Raw genomic sequence first — 25,918 nt, 5'->3', positions numbered from 1 at the left:
TATAGGTCACAGTCTAAGTTCAGTAAATATTATTGAGATAGTGCAAGTGAAAATAAGACACTAAAAAATGAAAATTATTACACTACTGTTTATTTAGATGATATTTATATCATGTACATCCTTCTCTTCTTTATGAAGACTAGAAACTCCTGAGAACAGGGACTCTTTTTTTCATTTATACCCATTTGTTTTTCTCATGGCTCCTGACACCACACCTTGCATGTTGAAAAAATAATAGAAGAAAAAAAAGGTATGTTACATTGAATTAAATTATGAATGCAAAAGGATTCAGTAAAGTTATGTAGAAATTACAAGAAGCTGGGTGTGCTAAGAGGAACAAGTACTTCTATTAGATCAGTCTATTATTTTTTTTTCATTTTGTTTTAATCTAATTATAATAAAGAAAATTTCATACCTTTAAAAATGCATTCTCCTGGTTTTCCTCTTGCTTCATCGGTCAACCATTCTCAGTACCTTTACTGGACCCCAGATTCAGTCCTTGAACGTCTTCTCTATATACATTAATTTCTTAGGAAATCTCATCCAGTTTCATGGCTTTAAATACTATTTATATGCTGATGACTCTCAAGTTTATATCTCCATTTCTAACCTCTTTCCTGAACTTCATACTCATGTATGAAATTGCCAGCTCAATGTCTTTTATTGGATACTAATTGGCAACTCAAGCTCAACACGATCCAAACAAACCTCTTTTCTATACACCCCAAAACTGTTCTTCCCCCAGTCTTTTCAATTCCCAGAAACTTGTACCATCATTCATCCTCATTACTTAGACTCCAAATCTCATAGTCAGTATTGATTTTCTTCTTTCAAACTGTATGTCCAAACCATACTCAAATCATATCAGTTCTACCTTAAAATTAAATTCTATGTCAAACCATTTCTTCCTACCTTCAGTGCTACCACCTAGCAACATCTGTTGCCTGGACTAGTGCAAAAGCTTCCTATACGAACTCCTGCTTCCATACAGACAGTTCTCCACTTGGCAGTCAGAGTGATCTTAAATAGTGAATCAGATTATGTCATGTCACCCCCCATGTTCTAAACCTCCAATGGTTTCACTTCTCACAGAGTAACATCAAAATGTCTTAACATGTTCAAAAGTACCCCACCATCCCTCATGATTTGGTCCCTAGCTTCCTCTGACTACATCTTCTACCTCTTTACCCCTTACTTACTCTGCTCCTGTCATACTGTCCTTGCTGTTCTTCAATATACCATTATCTCCTCAAGGTTTTTGCTTTCTCCAGGATCTTGACAGCTAGTCAAGATAAGTGAGGTAAGCTTGAGGACAGTTATAGCAGATTATTCATCTGTTTTTCCAACACATATCTTAATGAATGGCACATACTGGAACTCAAAGAAGCATTTGGATAAACAATAGCTCTCTTTAAAAACTCTGAGATTTTAACCAACCACATGGTCAGAATATAAGCTTACATTGTGATGTAGTTGTCAAGATCATTTAACATTAACTTTGGCTGCATTAACAGAAGTACATTGTTTGGAGAAAGGCAGGTCCTAGTTCAGCTGGTCAGACAACTTCTGGAATGTTGCATTTGGCTCCAGGTATAACATATTAAGAGGGATTCTGATCCACTGCTGCATTTTAGGCAAATAATATTTTTCAGAAGAAGGAAACCAGGATGGTGAAAGGACTGAACTGTGCCTTGTGAGAAACCATTAAAGGAACTGAGAATCTTTAGCTTGCTGAATACTTGCTGACTGGGGAGGAGATATGAAAGCTCTCCCCATGTAACCAACAGTCTGCCTACATGGTAGAGAGGGTGATGAAGCTAATTCTTGTTATAAGAATTGGAGGAAAGAACCAATGGTGGCAGGTTTCAGAGAAGCTTTCTAGTTCAGCATAAAAAAGAACTGCTTAACAGTTTTTCTCAAAACATTCTGCAGAACACTGTACCATGTGAGGCTAAACAAAGTGTCTTGTGTCTTTACTGCAGGATTTCTCAGAGCCTTTAATAAGCAAATATAAAGAGGAGGATATAGTATGCCTCATTCCCCAAACTCTTTTGTCCATAGAAAGTTTTATTTACAAAGCATTGTTAACATCTCTTCAAACAATATTTCACAGAACAGTTTGGCTTAATGCTGCTCAAAAATGAACAGGCTGTCTTGAAAGAGTATGGTCGGATTCACATCAGTATCTACAGAAACTAGGTAGTGTTGGGGCCACTTCTGTACTTCTGAAACCATGGCCACTAAAACTAAAATAGTAAGGCTTGGGAAACTGGAACAAATTCTCTTGTTACACTTACAATGTGAGACGCAACACTATTCTAGATTAGAATATTGGAGCAAAACCAATGGAAATGAGGATCTCTAGTAGTTCGAAACATTTTTTCCTCAGCAACATAGCGAACAGTAATGATATTCCCATGTCTGTCCCTTGATTCATTCATTGCCAGCAAAGTAGTGTTTCTCAACCCTTTCACAAACAAACAAAGAATACTTCATCCTTTACTACCTCCCCACTCCCACAGATTTTGATCATGCTGGATCAGGCTGCTCTATTGAGCACTGCCATTTTAGAACCTAAACCTAGAGCATTAATATAACCTTGCTGAATAAACAGGGAATTTCAAGGTCTGAAAGAAGAAATGTCACTTAAAAATTATGGGAAATGTGAAAAAGGAAACATTATCAGAACAGAGCCAATCCTTTGATTGAGGCAAAAGGAAATAATTTTTAAAAAAGGAAGTTGGATTAAAAAAATATAGTGAAGAATTTTTGCAATAGCAAGGCATGATGCAATAATAATAAAAAGGTGGGCCAGCAACATTGAAAAGGCATGGTTGCAATATTACAATTAATGTCTATACAACTGTCCACAGGTAGATCTGGGAAATATTGTGGTCCCTAAAAGGAATGTGCACTGTAAAAGAATGGCTCATCAGGATTTCTCCAATTTATACCTGTTCCTGTCTCCAGAACCATGTTAACCAACATTTGCTATCTTTAATTTGGTTTCCAAATCTATCAGCAGGAAGGGGTGTTTGGGCGAGTAGATAAGATACCGTAATTATCAGAAAGATACAGTCTCTCCTATTTGCTAACAAAATGGCATTAATGTCTCCTATCATCTGTACTGAAAATTTACTACAGTCTTATCAAGCCTGGCTAGCTGATTGACAGTCCCTGGACCAGATAACACCAGACATACCAATTCTTGGGGTCCTTGTGAAGAGTTCTGCTTACTGAGACTCTTGTAATACCATTTCTGCAATTTTGCCCCTGACTCAGCACCTCATTAAATGGGGACATCAGTACTAAATGGCAGGTACCCATAAAAAAATTCCTACATAACTTCACACACCCGCAGAGGTTGTCTCAATTATACATTTGTGTTTTTCATGGCCATTTGGACACAAGAGGCCAGCTTCCACAACAACTGCCTAAGGTTTACTGAGCTCGCTGATGGATGGAAAGACATAGAGTCTCAGGGGCCTTGCTCAAAGATGTACTAGAAAACCCAGTTCTAGAACTGCTTCTATCATGGGAGATAGGTAGAGGAGATGAGCTCAGATATGGTGCTACCTCTCTCACCTAACCCAATTAGAGAAAAAAGAAATGCTTGAAGATGGGTGATGGTTGAGGCCAGGGCCAGGACGTAGGGTGAGGCAGAGTTCAGGGAGCAATCAGAGTTTTGTCTTGGTCTCCAGGCTGATCATGCTCTGCTGGATATGGAGAATATCCTCATCTGCTGGTTCCTGAATATCCTCTGGCTTTACAGGAATATAGTAGTAGCCCATGATGGAGAAGATCAGGCACACCACCAGCAGGAGGCAGGAAAACAAAATGAATTCGACCCACTGCAGGGAGAAATAAATAGAAGAGAAGGCTATGGAGAGACCTGGATACTAAAGGGATCTTCACATGATGAGGATTTGGGAGCAGATTGAACCGGGATTATCAGTTTAAGCAGAGATTTTCTGGGAAGAAAACTGAGTTCACTGGCTTATTCTCTTGGTCTATGGTAGCTATTATTGCCACCTACATATGTCCATTTTCCCGGCAAAGTGCGCATATATTTAACCTACCTCATGGCACAGCACTAAATGGGAGATGTGGGAGGCAGAGGAGGGACGAGAGAAAAGAGGAAATTGGAGGGAAAACCTAGGTTACACATGAGCTCCTTCTCCCCAGATCCATACCTGTACCAGGCCACTGAACTGTGCTACAACAAGCACGATGATATTCCCAACTGCAACTGTCAACAACCAGGCTGCTTGGAGTACAGATTTCATGCTAGAGGGAGCCTAGAAAGGATAAAACTTTGTGAGTAACAAACTCCCCTTTGTGAGTAAACAAATCATCCCATACTCCAGGGCATCCAGGAAACTTCTCCCACAATAGCTTCTAGACTTCAACTTCCCCCACTAAATTTAGCTATTGCATTGATTCAGGAGATGGTGATAATGCTAACAATAAGGATAAAATTGAGTTCTTAATTTAATATTTTAATATAATCTTCAAAACAACCCTAAAAGATAAGTCCTACTAGTATTCTTATTTTATACATAAAGAAAAATAGTGTTACAGAGAAGTTAATTCATTTGCTCAGGGTTACACAGTAGGTTGTACAGACAAAAGTTGAACATGGGCTTGAAATCTATAGCTGTAAATCATAATTTTACGTATTCTTACCTCAAGCCCAAGCAGCATAGGCTCCTATGCTGCACTACCATGATCCCTGGACTCAAGATGGCTCTCTGTTCAGAGTCATAAATAAGGAACTCAAGGCCATAAGAGATGGAAGTCTAGGCCAGGTAACATATCTATTTAAAGCAGGGCCAGAATTAAAACTCGCTCCCTCTAAGCAATGTTTCCACCTCCACCTTCCACTTGCAGAAACCTACCTGAGAATAAGAAAACTCAAGTCCTGTGACAGAGAACATGACCTCCCCAGCTGTTACCAGGGCATATTGTGGTAGCTGCCATGCAATGGACATTTTGTTGACTTGAATGTTTTCCATCTTCCAGACCTGAGGACCCTGATTCGTGTTCTTATTGGAAGAAAGAGGAAATGGGCTTGTCAGTACTCTCAAATAAATACTTCTGACATACAAGCATTCTATGACTTTATAAACATCTCTTTATTTTTATCTGTCTGCTATTTCCAAGAGATTGAGCAATTTCTACATGATTTCCATTTTATGAAATTACTTTTGGTAACATTACACCCACTCACCTGGCTTCAGTAAATCAGATACCATTATTGAGAGAGCCCTTAAATGGCAAACTGTTTTGATCTTGTAGTTTGGATTCCCATGATTTTGACCTGTTGGGCATTTTGATCCTGGCCAACATTGTTTTGCAAAAAAATGACATATGAGTTATATGAACAAAAATTAATTTCAAAAATATATTCAGAAAGCATTTTCTGGAGAAAACTACAACTCCTTGATCAATTTTCTATGTAAGTACAATTAAATTACTTTAAATATTTTCTATGTTGATTTTAATTTTATTTCAATTACTTTTATCAAAATTAATTGTTTTCTTGGTAACTCTTATTGAAGATTTTATTGACCAATTTTTAATCTATATCAAATTCTATCTGCTCTTGTAAATTTTATTTACTGGTCATTATTTAGAAGTCAAATTATATAATTCAAGCTTTTTCAAAAAGAAGTAATTTTTCTATAAAATTTTGGTCAAAAAGGAATTTTTCAGGGTCAATTATTTTTTGGTTATTAATGTTACCAAACATGTGTGATTCTACAATCAGATTTTTATCTAAAACTACTTATAGTCTATGCAAGTTTTTTAGCTATGGTTGATTTTTTATGTAGATTATGACTAATATCTTTCATAACAGATGGAATAGGATTTTTAAAAATTATATTTATTTATTGGAGTAAAGACCATTATTATGTCATAGCTGTAAGATCTGAATATATGATAAGTTTAAAATGACAAAGTTAAAACATTAATGAAAAAAAAGTCCTTGAGATTAAAAATCTTTGATGTCCAATTCCTGGAAACACACAAACTTTCTACACTGACTTGAGAAGAAATAGATCTCAACAAAGCAATAACACATAAAGACATTGAAGCAGTAATCAAAAACCTCCCAATAAAGAAAAGCCCAGGACCAGATGGCTTCACGGGGGTATTTTTCCAAACATTCCAAGAAGTTAACACCAATCCTGCTCAAACTCTTCCAATAAATTGAAGAGGAGAGAATACTCCCTAACACATTTTATGAGGCCAACATCACCCTGAAATCAAAGCTGGATAATGAGACCACAGGAAAAAAATTACAGACCAATATCTGTTATGAATACAGATGCAAAAATCCTCAACAAAATACTAGCAAACCAAATCCCACAATACATGAAAAGAATTATACACCATGATCAAGTGGGATTTATCCCAGAAATGCAAGCATAGTTTAACATAAGAAAATAAATTAAAGTAATGCACCACATTAACAAAACAAAGGGAAAAAAACCACGTGATCATCTCCATTGATGCAGAAAAGGCATTTGACAAAATCCAGCACTGTTTTTTGATTAAAGAAAAACTTATAAAATTAGAAATAGAAGGAAACTTCCTCAACATGATAAAGGGCATATATGAAAAACCCACTGTTAACATCATACTCAATGGCGAAAGACTGAGAGCTTTCCATCTAAGATCAGGAACAAGACAAAGATGCCCACTGTCACCACTATTATGTAACTGGAAGCTCTAGCAAGAGCAATCAGGCAAGAAAAAGAAATAAAATGCATTCAAATTGGAAAGGAAAAAGTAAAACTTTCCCTATTTGCAAATGACATGATCCTATTTACAGAAAATCCCGAAAAATCCACAACAAAGCTCCTAGAGCTAATACACAAATTTGGATATGGTTGAAAGGGTAAGTTTAAAGTCATGTATGTCACCAGAGGAAAGCTAGATGTGAAAACATGGGAATGTATAATACAGTGAATCTTTTGGTGGATGATGACTGTGATTAACAATACAAATATAAAAAGTTCTTTCATGAAATGAGAACAAATGTACAACACTATTACAAGGAGTTAATAATAAAGTGATATATGGGAAAAATGTACCTATTGCAAACTATGGACTAGAGTTAGTAATATATTAATATTTTTACATCAACAGTAACAAATTTACCACATTAATACTAGAGTCAAATAATAGGGGAGGATAAAGGTTATGGGATGTTTTGTGTTTTCTTTTTACTTTTTCTTTTTTCTTTTTTTTTTTTGAGTAATGAATATGTTCTAAAATTGATTGTGGTGATGAATGCACAACTATATGATGATACTGTGAGCCAATGATTGAATATTTTGGATGGATTGTATACTATGTGAATGTATCTCAATAAAATTACATTTAAAAAATAAATAAATGAATTTGGCATAGTGGTGAGGAACAAGATCAACATGCAGAAATTGGTGTTTCCATATACTAGGGGACAATCTGAAGAGGAAATCAAGAAAAAAAAATCCATTTATAATAGCAACTAAATGCATAAGATATCCAATAATAAATCTAACCAAGGATGTAAAGGATTTGTACACAGAAAACTACAAAACCTTGCTGAAAGAAAACAAAGAAAACCTAAATAAATGGAAGGACATTTCAAGTTCATAGTTCATGAACCATGAACTAGTTCATGAAATAGAAGACCAAGTATTGTTAAGATGTCATTTCTACTCAATTTTTTATTGCAATCTCAATCAAAATTCTAACAGCCTTCTTTGCAGAAATGGGAAAGCCAATCATCAAATTTACATGGAAAAGTCCCAAAGAGTCAAAACCATCTTGAAAAACAATGAAGCGGGAGGACTCACACTTCCTGATTTTAAAATTTATTACAAAGCTACAGTAATCAAGACAGCATGGTACTGGCACAAGGACAGACATATAGACCAATGGAGTTGAACTGAGTTCAGAAATCTTCACATCTATGACCAATTGCTTTTTTTTTTTTTTTTTTTAACCAATTGCTTTTTGACAAGGGTACCAGGTCCACTCATTGGGGAAAGAACAGCCTCTTCAACAAATGGTGCTTGGAAAACTGGACATCCATATGCAAAAAGAATGAAAGTTAACCCCTGCCTTATACCACATATACAAATTAATTCAAAATGGATCAAACTAGTATATATAGGAACCAAAACCATAAAATTCCTAGAAGAAAACATGGAGTAGCATCTTTAGTACCTTGTATTAAGCAATGGTTTCTTAGACTTTATACCCAAAGCACCAGCAATAAAAGAAAAAATAGAAAATGGGACTTCATCAAAACTAAAAGCTTTTGTGCATCACAGCACTTCATCATGAAAGTAAAAGACAACCTACAGAATGGGAGAAAATATTTGGAAACCACATACCTGATAAGGATTTAATATCTGAAATATATAAAGAAATCCTACAACTGAACAACAGAAAGACAAACAACCTAATTTAAAAATGAGCCAAAGAGTTGCAAAGACATTTCTCCAAAGTAGATATACAAATGACCACCAGGCACATGAAAAGATGCTCAATATCATTAGACATTAGGGAAATGCAAATCAAAACCATGAGATACCATTTCATACCCTCACTAGAATGAATACTATTCAAATATGGTATAACAAGTATTGGAGAGATGTAGAGAAATAGGAACACTCATTCATTGTTGGTGGGAATCTAAAATGGTACAGCCTCTGTGGAAGATAGTTTGGTGATTCCTCAGAAAGTTAAGTATAGAATTACCATAGGACCTGGCAATCCCATTTCTAGGTATATATCCAAAAGAATTAAAAGCAGGGACTGGAACTGATATTTGTACACTGAATCCTAGCAGCATCCTCAAAATAGCCAAAAGATGGCAGCAACCCAAGTGTCCAACAACAAATGAAGGGATAAACAAAATGTGGTATATACATACAATGGAAAATTATTCAGCCATAAAAAGGAATGAAGTTTTGATACATGCTACAGCATGAAAGTACTGTGCATGATGTAAGCCAGATACAAAAGGACAAATACCTGTGATCTCACTGATATGAAATAATCAGAATAAGCAAATTCATAGAATCAGAAATTAGAATACAGATTACTAGGAGCCAAGGTGGGTGGGTTTAGGGAATGGGGAGTTAATGTTTAACTGGTCAGAGTTTCTGTTTGGGTGATAGTAAAATGTTGGTAATGGATAGTGGTGATGGTAGCACAACATTATGAAAATAATTTACAGTACTGAATTATATATTTGTGGTTAAAGGGGGAAATTATAGGTTGTATATATATTATTTGAAAAAAATTAAAAACCATAGCACTGTACAACATAATGTAAACTATGGACTATAGTTAATAGTTTAATTATAATAATATTGTTTCATCAATTGTAACAAAGCTACCATACTAACACTAAGTGTTAATAATAGAGAAAACTCTCTGTTGGGGTGGGAGGAGCGGTTATGTGGAAATTCTGTTTTCTGCATGATTTTTCTGTAATCCTCCTGCTTCTCTAATAAAAAAGGTGCTTAATGTCCAAATGCCTTTGGTTATCTAAATTATTTAAAAGGTCTGGGGTTCAAAATAATTTAATAAAGTAGTCCTGTTATGCTTCAGTTAATATTGTGAACAATAACCTGAGTTTCTGTTTGCATTTCCTCAGCCTGAAAGAAGATCATGACCTGAGATTCTAAATCAAGGTATCATACTCAAATGTCCATGAGCAGGTAATTAAGCAAATGAAGCAGGCTGAATGAGAGCAATGGGGATGATGCATTGAACAGCACAGGCCCCATCTAAAGGTCACCATCATCACAGCATCAGTCAATGGATACTGTAATACCTATTACAGAATCTCGTGGGTTTTTTTCAAGAAATGTTAGTAATCCAACTTTTTAGGTAATGTGTCTTTATTTTTAAATATTGGCAATTAATTGATTTATGGTCATTATTATTATTTTTGTCAACATTGTGCAGGCCAAACAGGTCTAGACTATGGACTGAACTGGGCTGCCAGGCCCCAATTTATGACCTTTACTCTAGATGCCTATTAGATCCTGATATTCAAACACAATAAATATGGTCTCTATCCTTTAGAAGCATAATAGAGACAGAACAAACAGAAAATAGAATACCATCAAGAGTGCATGGTTGATTTAATATTCAAAAATTGATTAATGTAATATGCCATATTAATAGAACAAAGGACAAAAAAAAACATATGATCATCTCATAAGACACAGAAAAAGCATTTGACAAAAGTTCAACATCGCTTCATGGTAAAAACAAAACAAAACAAAACAAAACAAAATGCAACAAACTAGGAATAGAAGAGAACTTCCTCAATCTGATTAAAGGCTTCTGTGAAAAACCCACATGATACTTAATGATGAAAGACTGAATGTGGTCCTCCCAAGAGGATGTCCAGTCATAACACTTCTATTCAACACTGTGCTGGAGGTTCAAGCCAGGGCAATTAGGCAAGAAAATGAAGGGGGAAAAAAAAGACTATCCAGACTAGAAAGGAAGAAGTAAAAATATCTCCATTTACAGAAGACATGCTCTTGTCTATGAAAAGTTCTATAGGACCCACTAAAAAACTATTAAAACTAATAAATGAGTTCAGCAAAGTTGCAGGATACAATCTCAATATACAAAAAAATCCATTGTTTTTTCACACACAACAATAGAAAATCAGAAAATGAAATTAAGAAAAGGATTCCATTAACAACAGCATCAAAAAGAATAAAATACCTAGGAATAAATTTAACAAAAGAAGTGTGAAGTTATCTGAAAAATATAAAACATTGTTGGAAGAAATTTAGAAGACCTAAATAAATGGAAAGACATATTGTGTTCATGAATTGAGAGCCTCAAAATTGTTAGGATGAGAGTACTGCCCAAACCAATTTTCAGGTTCAATGCAAACCCTATTGAAATACCAGCTGACTTCTTTGGAGAAACTGAAAAGTTGATCCTAAAACTCATATGAAATTCAAGGGATCCAGAGTAGCCAAATCACTCTTGAAAAAGAACAAAGTAGGAGGACTTACAGTTCCTGATTTCAAAACTTACTACAAAGCAACAGTAATCAACATGGTGTTGTACTGGCATAAATACAGACATATAGATCAATAGAATAGAATTAAGCATTCAGAAATAAACTCTCACATTTACAGTCAATTGATTTTTGACAAGAATGCCAAGACTATTCAACGAGGAAAGATAGTCTTTTCAACAAATGGTGCTGGGACAAATGGATATCCACATACGAAAGAAGGAAGGTGGACTCTTACCTCACACAATATACAAAAATTAACTTAAAATAGATTAAAGACCTAAATATAAGACCTAAATTATTGTCCTAGTTTGCTAATGCTGCAGAATGCAAAACACCAGAGATGGATAGGCTTTCATAAAACGGGGGTTTATTTCACTACACAGTTACAGTCTTAAGGCCACAAAGCATCCAAGGTAACACCTCAGCAATCGGGTACTTTCACCGGAGGATGGCCAATGGCGTCCAGAAAACCTCTGCTAGCTTGGAAGGCAGCTGGCATCTGCTCCAAAGCTCCGGCCTCAAAACGGCTTTCTCCCAGGACGTTCCTCTCTAGCAAGCTTGCTTCTCTTCAAAACATCACTCCCAGCTGCACTCTCTTTTCTCTCTTTGAGTCAGCTCATTTATATAGCTCCACCAATCAAGGCCCACCCCGAATGGGTGGGACCACGCCTCCATGGGAACATCTCATCAAAATTATCTCCCACAGCTGGGTGGGGCACACTCCAAGCAAATCTAACCAACACCAAAACCTCTGCCCCACACAAGACTACAAAGACAATGACATTTGGGGGACACAATACACTCAAACCGGCACATTCCACCCCCTGGAACCCAAAATGACATTATCTTTCCAAATACAAAATACATTCATATCACAAAAACTCAAATCATTTCAGTAACAAAAGTTAAGTACAAAATCCCATCAAAATCAATTTAGGCGTGGTGGGTCCTAAGGCACAATTCTCCTTTAGCCTTGGATCTGTGGACTTAGAACAAGTTATATGCTTCCAATATACAAAGGAGGGACATTCATAGGATAAACATTTCCATTGCCATAAGGAGAAACAGTAAGGAAAACAGGGTTAACAGGAGCAAAACAGTTCCTAAAACCTGCAGGACAAACTCCATTAGATTTCAAAGTCTGAGAGTCATTTACAGAACAATTCTGCATCCTTGGGGCTTGAGAGAGCGGGAGCCTAACCCTTCCCAAGGGCCTTTTTGGCAGCTGTTTCTTCTCCAAATGCTTGGGTGAGTGCTCCAACATTTCCACACATTGGGGAGACCACCTTCTCGGCTCCACCCTCCTAAAACATCGGGGCAGCTCCCGGATTCCCTTCCATCTCCGGGGCACATGCTCAACCCCTTCAGAACAGTGTGGTGGCAGCCAGGCTCTCCCCAATTCCCTGGGAATGTGCTCCAACCTCTTTGGGACCTGAGATGGCAAAACTCTTCCAGAGCATGGAGGCAGAAGGCCTGCCCTCGACCTCCAGGGCAAACTCACCCTTTCCATGCATGTGGGCTGCTCCGCTCTCCCAGCCCGAGACCTCTTGACTCCAGACCTCAACCTCCATGGCTCTGTCTTTGAAGAAATTTTTCCTTCAGTTTGTTCCTTATCTGTCTCCTCCAGTCCAGACCGGCAATGGCTCTGTCTATAAAGATCTCGCAAAAATTCTGTTGGCTTTGCATGAAGCATGCAGGGGTCAAAGCCATCAGACAATAGGAGTTTCCACAAATCCTTTCTGCTTAACTCCTTATCCAATCTTGGCTTGTCCTCAGGTTGGGCTGTAGCTTCTGGGATTCTACCCACTGGAAGCCCGTAATTTTCCAAGCCATCAACTTCTGGTTTCTTTGAACCCAAGAGTTCAGTTCTAAGTTTATCTCTCTCTGCTCGCATTTTACTATAAGCTGCAAGGAGAAGCCAGGATACGTCCTCCACACGTAGTCTGGAGATCTCCTCAGCTAAGTATTCCAAGTTGTTGCTTCCAGATTCTTCCTTCCATCTGACACCAGGACTCAATTTTGCCAAATTCTGTGCCACTTTAAAACAAGGATCACCTTTCTTCCAGTTTGCAACAACACATTCATCATTTCTGCTCAAGTCCTCATCAGAAGTATCTTTAGAGTCCATATTTCCACAAACAGTCTCTTTAAAGCAGTTTTGGCCTTTTCTATCAAGCTCCTCACAACTCTTCCAGAAACTCCCCCTTATCCATTTAAAAAGTCGTTCCAACATGTTTGGTATTTGCAAAGTCAGCAGCAAAAGCACCCCACTTCTCTGGTACCAAAATCTGTCCTAGTTTGCTAATGCTGCAGAATGCAAAACACCAGAGATGGATAGGCTTTCATAAAACGGGGGTTACAGTCTTAAGGCCACAAAGCATCCAAGGTAACACCTCAGCAATCGGGTACTTTCACCGGAGGATGGCCAATGGCGTCCAGAAAACCTCTGCTAGCTTGGAAGGCAGCTGGCATCTGCTCCAAAGCTCCGGCCTCAAAACGGCTTTCTCCCAGGACGTTCCTCTCTAGCAAGCTTGCTTCTCTTCAAAACATCACTCCCAGCTGCACTCTCTTTTCTCTCTTTGAGTCAGCTCATTTATATAGCTCCACCAATCAAGGCCCACCCCGAATGGGTGGGACCACGCCTCCATGGGAACATCTCATCAAAATTATCTCCCACGGCTGGGTGGGGCACACTCCAAGCAAATCTAACCAACACCAATACCTCTGCCCCACACAAGACTACAAAGACAATGGCATTTGGGGGACACAATACACTCAAACCAGCACAATTATAAAACTCTTAAAAAAATAGACATAAATCTTTATGACCTTGGATTAGTAATGGTGTCTTACATATGACAAAACATATGACAAAACATAACATCCAAGGAAGAACAGATAAATTTAACTGACAAGGGGCTTTTATCTAGAATATATAATTCAATAATAAAAAGACAAGTAAATCAATTAAAAGTTGTCCAAAGAAGATATACACATGGCCAATAAGTACAAGAAAAGTTGCTCAACATCATTGCCATCAGGGAAATACAAATCAAAACCAGAATGAGATACCATTTCACACTCACTAGGATGGTAATAATAATAATAATAACAATACTAAAACAGATAATAACAAGTGTTAGCAAGGAGGTGGAGAAATCGGAACACTTGCACACTACTGGTGGGTCTGTAAAATCATACAGTTGCTTTGGAAAACAGTCTGGTAGTTCCTCAAAACATGTAGTCACTATATGACCCAGAAATTCCACACCTAGATATATGCCCTAGAGAAATGAAAACATGTCCACCCAAAACCTGTACATGAACATCCATAGAAGCATACATTGTATGATTCTATTTATATGACATATCTAGAATAGGAAATAGGTTAGTGATTGCAGAGGAGATAGGGGATTTGGGTGGAAGTAGGTAGTGCTAATGGGTACATGGTTTATTTCTGGGGTGATGAAAATTTCTAAACTTGATTTGGTAATTGTTCTGGTTTGCTAATGATGCCCTAAGACTGTCCCTCCTTTGTGTATTGACAGCAGATAACTAGTTCCAAGTTTCACAGGTCCACAGCTGGAGGGGAAGTTTGCCTTAGGACAGACATGCCTGGTACTGAATTTGATGGGATCTTGTACTTAACTGTTTTTACTGAAATGATTTAAGTTTTTGTGATATTGTGATGGGATGAATGTATTTTGTATATACAAAGATCATATCATTTTGGGGTCCAGGGGGTGGATTGTGCTGGTTTGGATGTATTATATCCCCCAAAATGCCATTATCTTTGATGCAATCTTGTAGGTGCCTATGTATTACTGTTGATTGGGTTGGAATCTTTTGATTGGATGCTTCCATGGGGATATGACCCACCCAACAGGGTGATGACTTTGACTGGATAACTTCCATGGACGTGTTACCCCACCCATTCAGGGCAGGTCTGAATTAAATCACTGGAGCCATATAAATGAGCTGACAAACAGAAGAAGCAGAGCAACTGAGAATGACATTTTGGAGGAGCTGCAGCAGAGAGACACATTTTGAAGACAGCCGTTAGAAGCTGACACTGACATTTTGGAGAACGCCATTTTGAAACACAGCTTGGGAGCAAGCAGATGCCAGTCACGTGACTTCCCAGCTAACAGAGGTTTTCCGGATGCCTTTGGCCATCCTCCAGTGAAGGTACCCGATTGCCAATGCCTTACCTTGGACACTTTATAGCCTTAAGACTGTAACTGTGTAACCAAATAAACCCCCATTATAAAAGCCAATCCATTTCTGGTATTTTGCATAATGGCAGCATTAGCAAATCAGAACAGTAATGTTTATACAACTCTGGTAATATACTAAAAACCATTGAATTGTACAATTTAAATAGGTGAAATGTATGATATGTGAATTACATCTTCATAAAGCTGTTACAAAAATGGTATTGCAAAGAGATCAGGTTAATTAAGCCAAAAATTAAAATAAATAAAACTTTACAGATTGGGTTCCTATCACATCTCTAGGAATGCTCCCTCTTTTCCTTATTCACTTTTCTTTTTCCTAGTTTGTCTTTAATATAGCTTCACAAGAAATGAAAAAAAAATTATAATCAAGACTGACATCAAAATCAGAATTCAGAGAACCCCTGTCCTGATCACTGAGACAGTTGCTTTTGATGGATAGACCACAGCTCACTGATCCCCCAAACTTTGTGTATAGATCAACACCTATTACCAGTCTTGGTATTTCAGACTGTGCTATACTAGCAGATCAAATTTCCAGGGAGCCAGGAGACCTGCATACAGAGTTAGCCAAGAAGACATAAATAATCATTGTTTTCCTGGGGCCATAATGAAACTGGAGCAGATTGTGTCACCTCATAGTGATGGTTCAAGATAAATTACATCTCCCATTCCCCAAGACCCTTTGCCTGCTGCCAATATTTCTCCTGTAAAATCCCATATGTAGACCTCATTTGACCGTTCTAAAATGACTACAGCATCTGACACCTTACAGTAGAACTATGTGAGCCTGTCTTGACACAGAGTCTTCTCCTTTCTCCTCTGTTGCTGCCAAGAGGATCCCAGGTTATATATGTGAGTGGGAGGAAGGACGGACAGTGGGGTGGTAATGAGCTACTTACATTGGTGATAACAAGCAGATATGCTGCAACAAAGTCTAGGAGACCCAAATTCAGAGAAAATTCCTCATCTTCTGTTCTACAATGCACCGCAGGATATCTGGAACAGGAGGAGTTTAGATTAGAATAAGCATCTTGGCTTAGAAAACACTCATCACTCCTGGAGAAAAGAGTCATCTGATCTCTCTATTGGTGATGAAGAGAGTAGCAAAGCCACCATTTCTTTTTGAAAAGAGGAGTCTCTATTTTCTTCTCTGCTGATCTGAGCTCTTCACTGCCCAAGTCAGGTAATTTTTATCTTAAACTTGAAGAAATAAGGTACAAATCACCTTTTTTGTGGACCTCAAGCCTCAGTGAAGTTTTCTCATGCAAGTCTTACGAATTCATGGAATAGCATAAAACAGTGTCACTGAGAGAATAAACTCTAAGTAATAAGGTGTCAATGGGAAGTACCAAAGTGTAGGAGTGGGAGCTAGTAAAAAACATTGTGAACCTCTCAAAGATGGACCCTATTAACTACACGGTATGACCTTCACAGCAATCACAATCTCCACATACAGAAACAGGCGAAATTAAGGGGAGGAGGCAAGGGTTGAAAAAGAACAGGAGTCAATCTATACTCACAGTTAGCCCATATGTACCTAAGTATCCTGCCTACATATCAAAAAAGTATTTAAGAAACAACTGTTGATAAAAGTAAAATGCCCACAAGAGTAAAGCTCTTACTCTCCTCTTTTCACTGTTCTGTAAGCAGACACACCATAGCCTTCACCAACACTGAGGGAGATATCCAAACCCAGGGAGATGTTGACATCTTTATTCAAAGTGTTAACAAACCTGTGGGTAGAGACATTATTTACAGATCAGATAAACCCATTGAACAGGGACCCCTGGTAAAAGAGGGTAGAGATCTTTTCTGTCTTGTTTACCACTAGATCCCCAATGCCTAGAACAGCAGCTGGCACACAAAAGAGTATTAGGTATACAGTTAACTGGATGATGAATTAACTTAACATGTAAGAAGAATTCATTTTTTAGTTGTTCTTAACTCTCTCCTTTCTGAGATACTAATTTTCTATCTGCTGCACTCTCACCAGATCTCTAGTTGGGATGTACACTCTCATTTATCACCCCAGTCTGTTTCCTCACTAATCCAGCTTAGCTCCACCCAATTTCTTTCCCTCTTATGATGGTGGGATTCATCAACTGATGACTATCAAGAAAAATAAAATTTACATAAAGCTGGGAACTTATCCTGATATAAATGAAGTCTGATCTGCCGTGCAAAACCCAAACTCCTAGCCCATAGTAGGAGATTGTTCTGGGGTCTGCAGACAATCTTGGACCTTTTCAGAACCATCTTCCTAGACTTCTGAAATTGGGCCCATAGATTGGCGCCTCAGGATGAGTCTTTGGTACATTTCTTGCTTTGACAGCTTTTGCTTCAGTTTTTGGCCAATGGAATGACAAGGGAAGTTCCCTCTAGGGTCATGAATGTTGGTTCCTGGACTTTCAATCATCATGCACTGACCTAGCAGTTGCCCCTTCACCACTTCTGGAGGTTCTTTTGACTCTCTGGTCCAGGGAAGTCCTAATCCTTGCTGTTGTCTTACTTATTTTGAGCTGTTTGCTTTTTCTGAAGCATACTTCAAAGCCAATTATATGATTGTTCTGCTTTTCAGTGAAACTTGGATTTTTCATTTAAAATTACCTTATAAAATGCTATTCTCAACAGCAACCATCTGATCTTGAAAGACCAATGCATGTGCATTTGTCTATTTCATGACTGCTTCTGGCCACTGAAAGCAGGTGACTTCTTGCTCCACCTTGCTCCAACAGTGTGCTCCATCTCTGTAACTGCTCCTCACTGCCTGACAAGACCTCCAGATTTAACTAGATTAAAAAATCAAGTCTTCTTGATTGTATAACAATGTAGCTTACAAGGGATGAGTGTGTGATTGTGAAAACCTTGTGGATCACACTCCTTTTCCAGTATATGGATGGATGAGTAGAAAAATGGGGGCAAAAACTAAATGAAAAATAGGGTGGGGGGTGATGATTTGGGTGTTCTTTTTATTTTCATTTTTTTATGATTATTTTTACTTTTTCTGGTATAAGGAAAATGTTCAAATATAGATTGGGGTAATGAATGCACAACCATATGATGGTACTGTGAACAACCGATTGTACACCACAGATGATTGTATGATATGTGAATATATCTCAATAAAACTGAAATAAAAAAATCAAGTCTTCTGATTCTAAATATGCTACCTTTACTATACCATGATGCCTCTAGAGGTTTATAATAAATACTATATTTATTTAATAATAACATATCAATATTGGTTTATCAATTATAACAAATGTACTATTAATGAAAAACATTAATAGTAGGAGAAACTGAGGTGGCGGGGGGAAAGAGAGGTGTATGGGAACTTATACTGTACTTTCTGCACAATTTTTCTATAACCCTAAAACTGTAAAAAATTGTCTATTAAAAATGTATACTTTACTCTAAAGATACAGTAGCAATAATAGATATTCAACTACCAATAATGAAATGAGGATCATTTGCTTATTTATAAATTTCTGTTTGGTGATTACACAGAGGAAAGTACTTAGCTATTTTCCTGAAGGCAACATAAATGGGTAAAACTCAGCCAAAGGGATTTATGCAGCAGAGCACAAAGGGCATATGCAGATAGAGGGTCATCTTTGAATACCACATGGGAAAGCAAGGCAGTCTGTTGCCTATTGTCCTGGAAAATGCCTTCTGACCTCCATGTCCCTGACTTTCTAGGAGAGAGAATCCCTGCTCAGAATAAGCAGAATGTGAAGCCTTTTCATCTGAGGCCCCCCAGATCAGAAGAGACCCAAGATTCAAGAGAACACAGTGGTCTAGGGTCTCTTTGACATCCAAACCTCACAACTGTCATCCCATTGGTTCTTTTGTTGTCTGTATCCTTCATCTACAATAGAAGAAAGTAAAAATCAATTACAGTTGACAGTAGGAAAACAAAAATTTGAAAATTTGATCAACATGCAGATCCTTAGTAGTGGTTGATAAGTCAGTCACTGAACTTTTGAGATAACAACTTGGAATCTAGACAGTTCTTCAACTTACCACTATGCTGGAGACGTTTTTCCTATCCCCATGAAAGATCAGGCTGTACCAGTTCTTCTCCTCCATAGAATGCTCAGTGTAGACAGACAAATTGTGATATTGCAGGTGGAAGTGGAAATCCTGGCTTTCTGTTTTCATGTGTAGTTTATAATAGTTTGACGATTTCTGTAGAATGAAATACCTGTCATCACACACTACCTTCTGCCCTATTTTGGGTATCACAATCCCGTAGCATCCCAGGAAGCAGAGAACTCACTTAGATACTTTGCACATTCCCGTTTTACCTAGTAATTCAATTTCTAGGAATCTATCTAGGGAAATAATTCAAGACATACATAAAGATTTACATGTAAGGATGTGTGTTATAGGATTATATCTAATAAAAAAACCAAAAATACCTATAGGGAAATGTTTAAATAAACTGTAATATATCCATAGGATAAAATGTTATGTATGTTGCCAATTGATCATGTTATAAAAGATGATCTAAGGACCTGGGGAAATGCTTATGGTACAATTAATGTTAAGAAAAACATGAAAGTCAAAACAGCATATAGAGTTGGAACACTTTTTAAAAATTAGTCTGGAAGAAGTATTGCAGGAAGACAGTGGAGTAGGAAGCTCCAGGGATCCGTGTCTTCACCGAAACAACTACCGAACTGGCAGTTACTGTGTGAATCAAATATTTTGAAACTCCAGAGGCTAGGGGAATGCTGTGCAGCATCCAGGTTGGGGTGGGAGAAAGAGGGTGGTAAATTGTGACAAATACGAGTTTTATCTTCCCAACAGCAGCTACCACTCCTCTTCTCTCAGCCTCCTGGCAGGCTGCCATGACAACTGGAGCTCAGGCTCCTAGCACAGCTTTGTGCCAGAGTGGGACACAAAGACTAGTCTTCCGGAACTCTGGGGGTGTGCTCTGATTGCTGATCACTGCTTTTGATCAGCTACTTCAGATCTCTGGAGGTCAGCTCTGAATGTGGCCATTGTTCCAACCCCTCCATGGGTGAAGGTGGCAGAGGAATCTTATATATTGTAAACTTCCTCAAAACTACAGAAAATAGTTAAAGGGCTGCATTAAATGGGCAAGTGCTGAATCAAGAAAATGCAGCCTCAAAATCATAGAAGAAGCCCCTGGCAACCTTGTTGGCCCCTCTCAAACATCTTCCACCATGCAGGGAGGAGTCAGCTTGTGCTCCCTTTGTGGATCCCTGGCCCTGTTCCAGAGGGAGCAGAGTGGCCCATGAGAGCATACTGGGGTGCATATATTTCACTGCCAATCTATCAGGTGGAAGTCTCAGAGACTGAGCTGAGGAACTTGTCTGGGGCTCACCCTCCCAGAGTTTGTCCTGAGGGCAGAGAATCTGCTTGCAGATAGTTAGGACAGTGTTAAGATGAAGTGGTGAAGGGCAAACAACTATTTGCAATAAGTCACTCAGGAGCTCACTCAGGAGGGGGTGAAAGTCTATTTCAAAGGGAATAGAGGGGGCAATCACTCGACCTCTTGTAAACTATAAATGGGGAATTCTGAGGCCTCTAGCAAGCCCAAGATCAGGAAAAGAAGCAGCCTCTGTGGCTCCCTGCAGGCTCAGATAAGACAAAGTGGACCCTGTATTTCACATTTGCCTCAGGTCAATTTTCTGGATAGGAGCGCTAAGCTCTGAAAGAGACCACCAGCCAAAGCAGAGCCAATTTGCAAACACTGTGAAAGGTGTGTTTTGCTTTGGTTTGCTTGTTTTGATTAGCTCCTGGTATTCAAGAAAATCTCTGTCATATCACTAGCTGAATACAAATTTAAGGAACAGGTAGTTCAGGGACAAAATCACAGAGTTAACACTTCAAAATATTAAAAAAGTACAGTGTACAACAAAAGATTACAAAACATGTGACTCATGGCAGGTTTGGAAGTTTCCTGTGTGGCTACTTGTTGAATCATACTTTGAGAGATGCTGCCTTTCTGTGTATATGTTCACAGTGAGGAGGTGACTGAGACTGTGGAACTGTGGCCTATGGTATTCTTTGGAGTTTGCTTTCTAGCTCCTTTTGGATTGAATTTGGAGAGTTGTCACTTCTATGTGTATATGTTTTATTCTACAATAGAAAAATACAATAAAAAATTAAAAAATAAAATTACAAAATAAACTAAGAAATAGGATATGACTCATCAATAAGATAGAAATCAAGAAACCATCAGTGAAGAAGACCAGACATTGGACTTACCAGACAGAGACTTTAAAAAAATGATCCTCAATGTGCTCAAAGAGAATAAAGAAAAACACGGGGAAAGAACCAAAGGATATGAGGAAAATAATGATCAATATGGGAATCTCTTTGAGATTCTCAATAGGAAACAAAAGAAATACTGGAGTAGAAGAACACAATAACTGAAATGAAAAATTCTCCAGATGGTTTCAGTAACAGATTGGAAGAGACAGAAGAAAGAATCAGGGGTCTTGAAGAAAAGAAAATTGAAATGATTCATACTGAAGAGCAAAAAGGAAAAAAAAAAAAAAACAAACAGAGTCCAAGAAAGCTGTGGGACGACATCAAGCATACCAATACATGCACTATGGGAGTTCCAGAAGGAGAATAAAGAGAGAAAGGGGCAGGGGGAATATTCAAAGAAAAAATGGCAGAAAACCTCCCAATTTTAATGAAACACATGAATATATAAATTCAAGAGGCCCCATGAATCCCAAACAGGATACACTCAAAGAAAACCATGCCCAGACACATAGTAATCAAATTGTCTATATTAACTATAGTTAATAGTACAATTATAAAAAATGTTCTTTCATTAATTGTATCAAATGTACCACACTAATGTAGAGTGTTTGTAATAGGGTGGTATATGGGAACTCTATTTTATGCATGATTTTTTCTATAAACCTTCAACTTCTCTAAAAAAGGAAAAAAGTTCATTGAGCTATACATTTATGATTTGTATACTTTTATGAATGTATATTATCTTTTAATAAAAAGTTATATTTAAAAAATAAGTTTGTTTATTCATTTATACTAAAATGCTAACTATGATTATCTTTGGGTAGTGGAATTGTGGCAATTTTTTGGTCTTTCTCTATACCCCCCAATCTTCAACAATTATTGTGTATTAGTTTTATTATTTAAAAGTAGTATTTAAAAATAATTATTCTTAGGTATTTATAGGAATGGACACGAAAACATGCAAGACAAGCCCTTCCAGAAGATTTGTGAATTAGGATGGTGTTTGAAATGATAATAATAATAATAATAATAATAATAATAACTAATTACAACTTATTGAGAGCTTACAATGTGCCAGACACTATGCTAAGCACTTTAAATATAATACTTATCCTTACAACAGCCTATGACATAGAAATTATTGCCCTTTTACAAATGAGGAAACTGAACTTTAGAGATAAAGTAACTTGTTCAGGGTCATAGAGGTAGGAAGTGACAGAACCAGAAATTGAACTTACTTAGTTTGCACCACAGGTTCATGCTCTTAAACACTAGATTAATGCTGTCACTTCATGAATAAATGCAATCAGCCATGCTGATCATTTAAAGCACAATCTGAATGTTTTTCTAATTCATTTGAGCCTGTATCACCTGAAAAGATTGGATGGACTCTGCCAATAGAGAATTGTTTCCATTGTCCAGCACTGTCACCTTCAACTCATCATCTGCCAGATTTAAGATCTGTAGGAAAACCTCTTGGGAACCTGGTTGGGGTGGAGCCATTCCCTTAGGACAGAGAACACATATCAGAATCACCAATGAATAACCCTTCGGATACAATGAGTGCACACATTTCAGTCCTGTCTCTGACAACCTAGCCCAGCTAGCCAAGAGGACACCGTTTTCTCTCTCTAAAGATCATTTGGCTTAGAAAATTCTGAAGGCAGTGAGGAAGGAGAAATGCCAGCTCAATGGAGCAAGCACCAATGCCAAGTAACAAATTCCCTGCTTTATGACTCAGCTGTAGCTTCATATCTCATTCCCCAATGGTGAATATTCAGTCTGCTAAAGGTACTAGCAAGATCTCATATGAGTTTGTAATACCAAAGAGATGGCTAAATGTGTTCCATATTATTGTTTGGGAATCCCCTGACAATACACTCTGAACCACTCTAATGGGAGGTGGACCTCATTTTGCATTGGAGCTCTTATCACTTTATCTGCTAGTTAATCACAAATATCTATTAAGCACCTCCTACATAACAGGTACTATACTAGGTGCCAGGGAGTCAAGATTGAACAAGACAGAAGAGTGAACAAGACAGATACTGTCCTGCTCTTGTGGAACTTAAGATTTATTGTACTTACATCTATTTTTACCTCTATGGCTGCCGCAACTGCAAATGCCAGACATGCTAGGATCATACCCACAGCCATTTTCCTAAGTGATCTGCAGAGGAAGAGAAGAGATAATCACATCTAAACTTTAGACTATATAGGATTTTATCCAAACTCTTTAGCCTACCATTAAAAATCTTTCCTTATTTGGTCCCAATTACTTTTCAAAATATTTCCAAGAACTCCCCTTCTCAATCCTTCTTTCTCCCTTTACCTGACACATTCTTCTGAAGAATACTCTTCTCTGTAATGCACATCTTCCCACCTCTTCCTAAGCTTATGATGTTCTTTCTATCCATTATGTCATAATAACAAAAATAACAGTAATAGAGCTCAGATTTATTGAGCATTTATCAAATGCCAAGTTTTATACAAAAACTTTCTCTTCCTTCTTTAAACCTCCCTGGCATTTTTATCTTCTTAGGACATTTATCATATTTTACCTTTGTGTAATAGCTATGCATACATATGCTCTAAATCTCTTACTAAACAGTAAGCTCTTTGGTACTGAATTCAGTAATACCTGCTAAATGAATGAGTAAATGGCAAGAAGTCATTTGAGTATGGTAAAGTGGTCATCAAAAGGAAATTACTATTAAATCAGGAATGGGAAACCTCCTTGGTCAAATTTTACAAAGATTAACACTTCTATTTAGAATGGGGAAAAAGCTGTAATTCTCTCCCCACTCCTTCCAGATTCCTTATTTGTTTCATTGGAACAATGGGAGGTTTAAAGGGATTGGCTGTAATCAAAGGCTTTGCACTTCTTTGAAGAGGCTGGTATCCACATCCCAGTCTCACATACTTTTGACTTTCCCTGAAGCCTAGAATTTCCCCCTCAATATCACACAGTTAGGACTGCAGAAATAGCTTAATTTCTGTAAAACAGGGATTACTAAAATCTAGACCCCATTCTCCAGTATTAATAGGTACTCAGTTTAACACGGACAAATTGGAGCAGATAAATGATAAACCAAAACCATTCATCACTTAGTAGAAAAGTACTGACATTGAAACTACGTCAAACTGGGCAAAGATTGAGCCAGTATGGAATAATACAGGCACGGTGAACACTTACGAGAAGTTAATTCCACACTTGGAGACCAGACGATAAATGCCAAGGTCAAACAATGGGATGAAGACAAGAACCAGGAAGGGATTTAGTACCTGTAAACCATGGTAAGGAGGACTTGTTACAAGTGTTCTATCATGATGGAAGCATGTGCTCATACTTGCTTGTGTGCACTTTCTCTCACACATCCACACACAATTTCATCCAACTAACTCCACAATGATCCCACATCTCCCAGTTCCTTTATACCCAAGACCCTATTTTCTTTACGTAACACCTTTGCTTCTAAATATCCCAATAGGAACAGTTTCACTCTGAGACTAAGTTTTTCTGCCAATCATACTGGGAACTCTTCCCTTCCATTTCACTTCTCTTTTCTCCAGCTCCACTGCCCAAGGGGAAAATGTCATGGCCAGGAGAAAGAAAGGACAGAAAGAAGAATTGGAGAAGGTTGAACAAGGGATTAAGAAAAGAATGACTACCAACAAACAATTTATGACTTCATTGCTCATACAACAGGGCCTTATACTTTCTTTAGGATATTTTCATTGCATTACTTTGACATGGAAAAAAAAAATCCAATGCTTATATTTTACCTGTGTGCTCAAATATCACTCTCTCTGGAGTTGGGCAGGAGTCACCTACTTAACAGGAATATGAAGGAGAGGTGAGGGGCTTAAGAAGAATATTATCTCCCTATGCTTGATACTCCTTAGCACACAAGGAGAAAGCATCAAAATATGGTTTTTAATCCTAATAACTACAGGTAGGGTTACATGACTACAGGGAAGATACCTACCTGCATCTGGTCAGGCTGAAGCACAAAAAAACCCTGTAATATTATAATAAATTATATTTAGATTGTGACTGAAGATGAGAAAATCTTATATAAACAATATTGCTCGTTACTAGGTGAGAAACGTATGAGAGAAAACCCACAGGTCTTTGGCTCAGGGCTATGATCTTGCCTGTCAAGGTATGTGGGAATGGCTTCTGGATATTTTTGTTGAAGGCAGATGGGCCTAGGGGAAAATATTCTTTTCTGTGTACTATACTTTCCTTAACTTGAGAGATTACAGAGTCAATGTATTTTTTTTTTTTTAATTTCAGTAACTGGAGTTGGAGGTGGTAATGCCAAGAAGGATAAGACATCATGGTTAGGGTGAAGATTCCCACCTATAT

The 25,918-nt window shown here is 37.7% G+C and overlaps 1 protein-coding gene across 3 annotated transcripts in view; it reads right to left on the bottom strand.

The window, feature by feature from the left end:
* Nucleotides 1–2,047: 2,047 nt before the first annotated feature.
* SLC15A2 (solute carrier family 15 member 2) overlaps nt 2,048–25,918 on the bottom strand; it is a 40,909-nt gene continuing 17,038 nt past the window's right edge. For 2 of the 3 annotated variants that reach the window (XM_037836623.1, XM_037836641.1), the window contains 11 exons: nt 25,536–25,568; nt 24,743–24,831; nt 23,635–23,716; nt 22,918–23,052; nt 19,324–19,488; nt 19,122–19,168; nt 16,923–17,033; nt 16,200–16,296; nt 4,899–5,045; nt 4,194–4,298; nt 2,048–3,851 (listed from right to left, as the gene is read on the bottom strand). In XM_037836623.1, the coding sequence (XP_037692551.1) occupies nt 3,678–3,851; nt 4,194–4,298; nt 4,899–5,045; nt 16,200–16,296; nt 16,923–17,033; nt 19,122–19,168; nt 19,324–19,488; nt 22,918–23,052; nt 23,635–23,716; nt 24,743–24,831; nt 25,536–25,568 (1,185 nt within the window). In that variant the 3' untranslated portion in view covers nt 2,048–3,677. The remainder of the gene's footprint in view (nt 3,852–4,193; nt 4,299–4,898; nt 5,046–16,199; nt 16,297–16,922; nt 17,034–19,121; nt 19,169–19,323; nt 19,489–22,917; nt 23,053–23,634; nt 23,717–24,742; nt 24,832–25,535; nt 25,569–25,918) is intronic. The other variant, XM_037836630.1, reaches the window with a different exon arrangement.

The sequence above is a fragment of the Choloepus didactylus genome, chromosome 1 (genome assembly GCF_015220235.1).
Source record: "Choloepus didactylus isolate mChoDid1 chromosome 1, mChoDid1.pri, whole genome shotgun sequence".
In the NCBI taxonomy this organism is placed as follows: domain Eukaryota; kingdom Metazoa; phylum Chordata; class Mammalia; order Pilosa; family Megalonychidae; genus Choloepus; species Choloepus didactylus.
The sequence above is the reverse complement of the archived record's forward strand: the minus strand, read 5'-3'. Positions and strand labels throughout refer to the sequence as shown.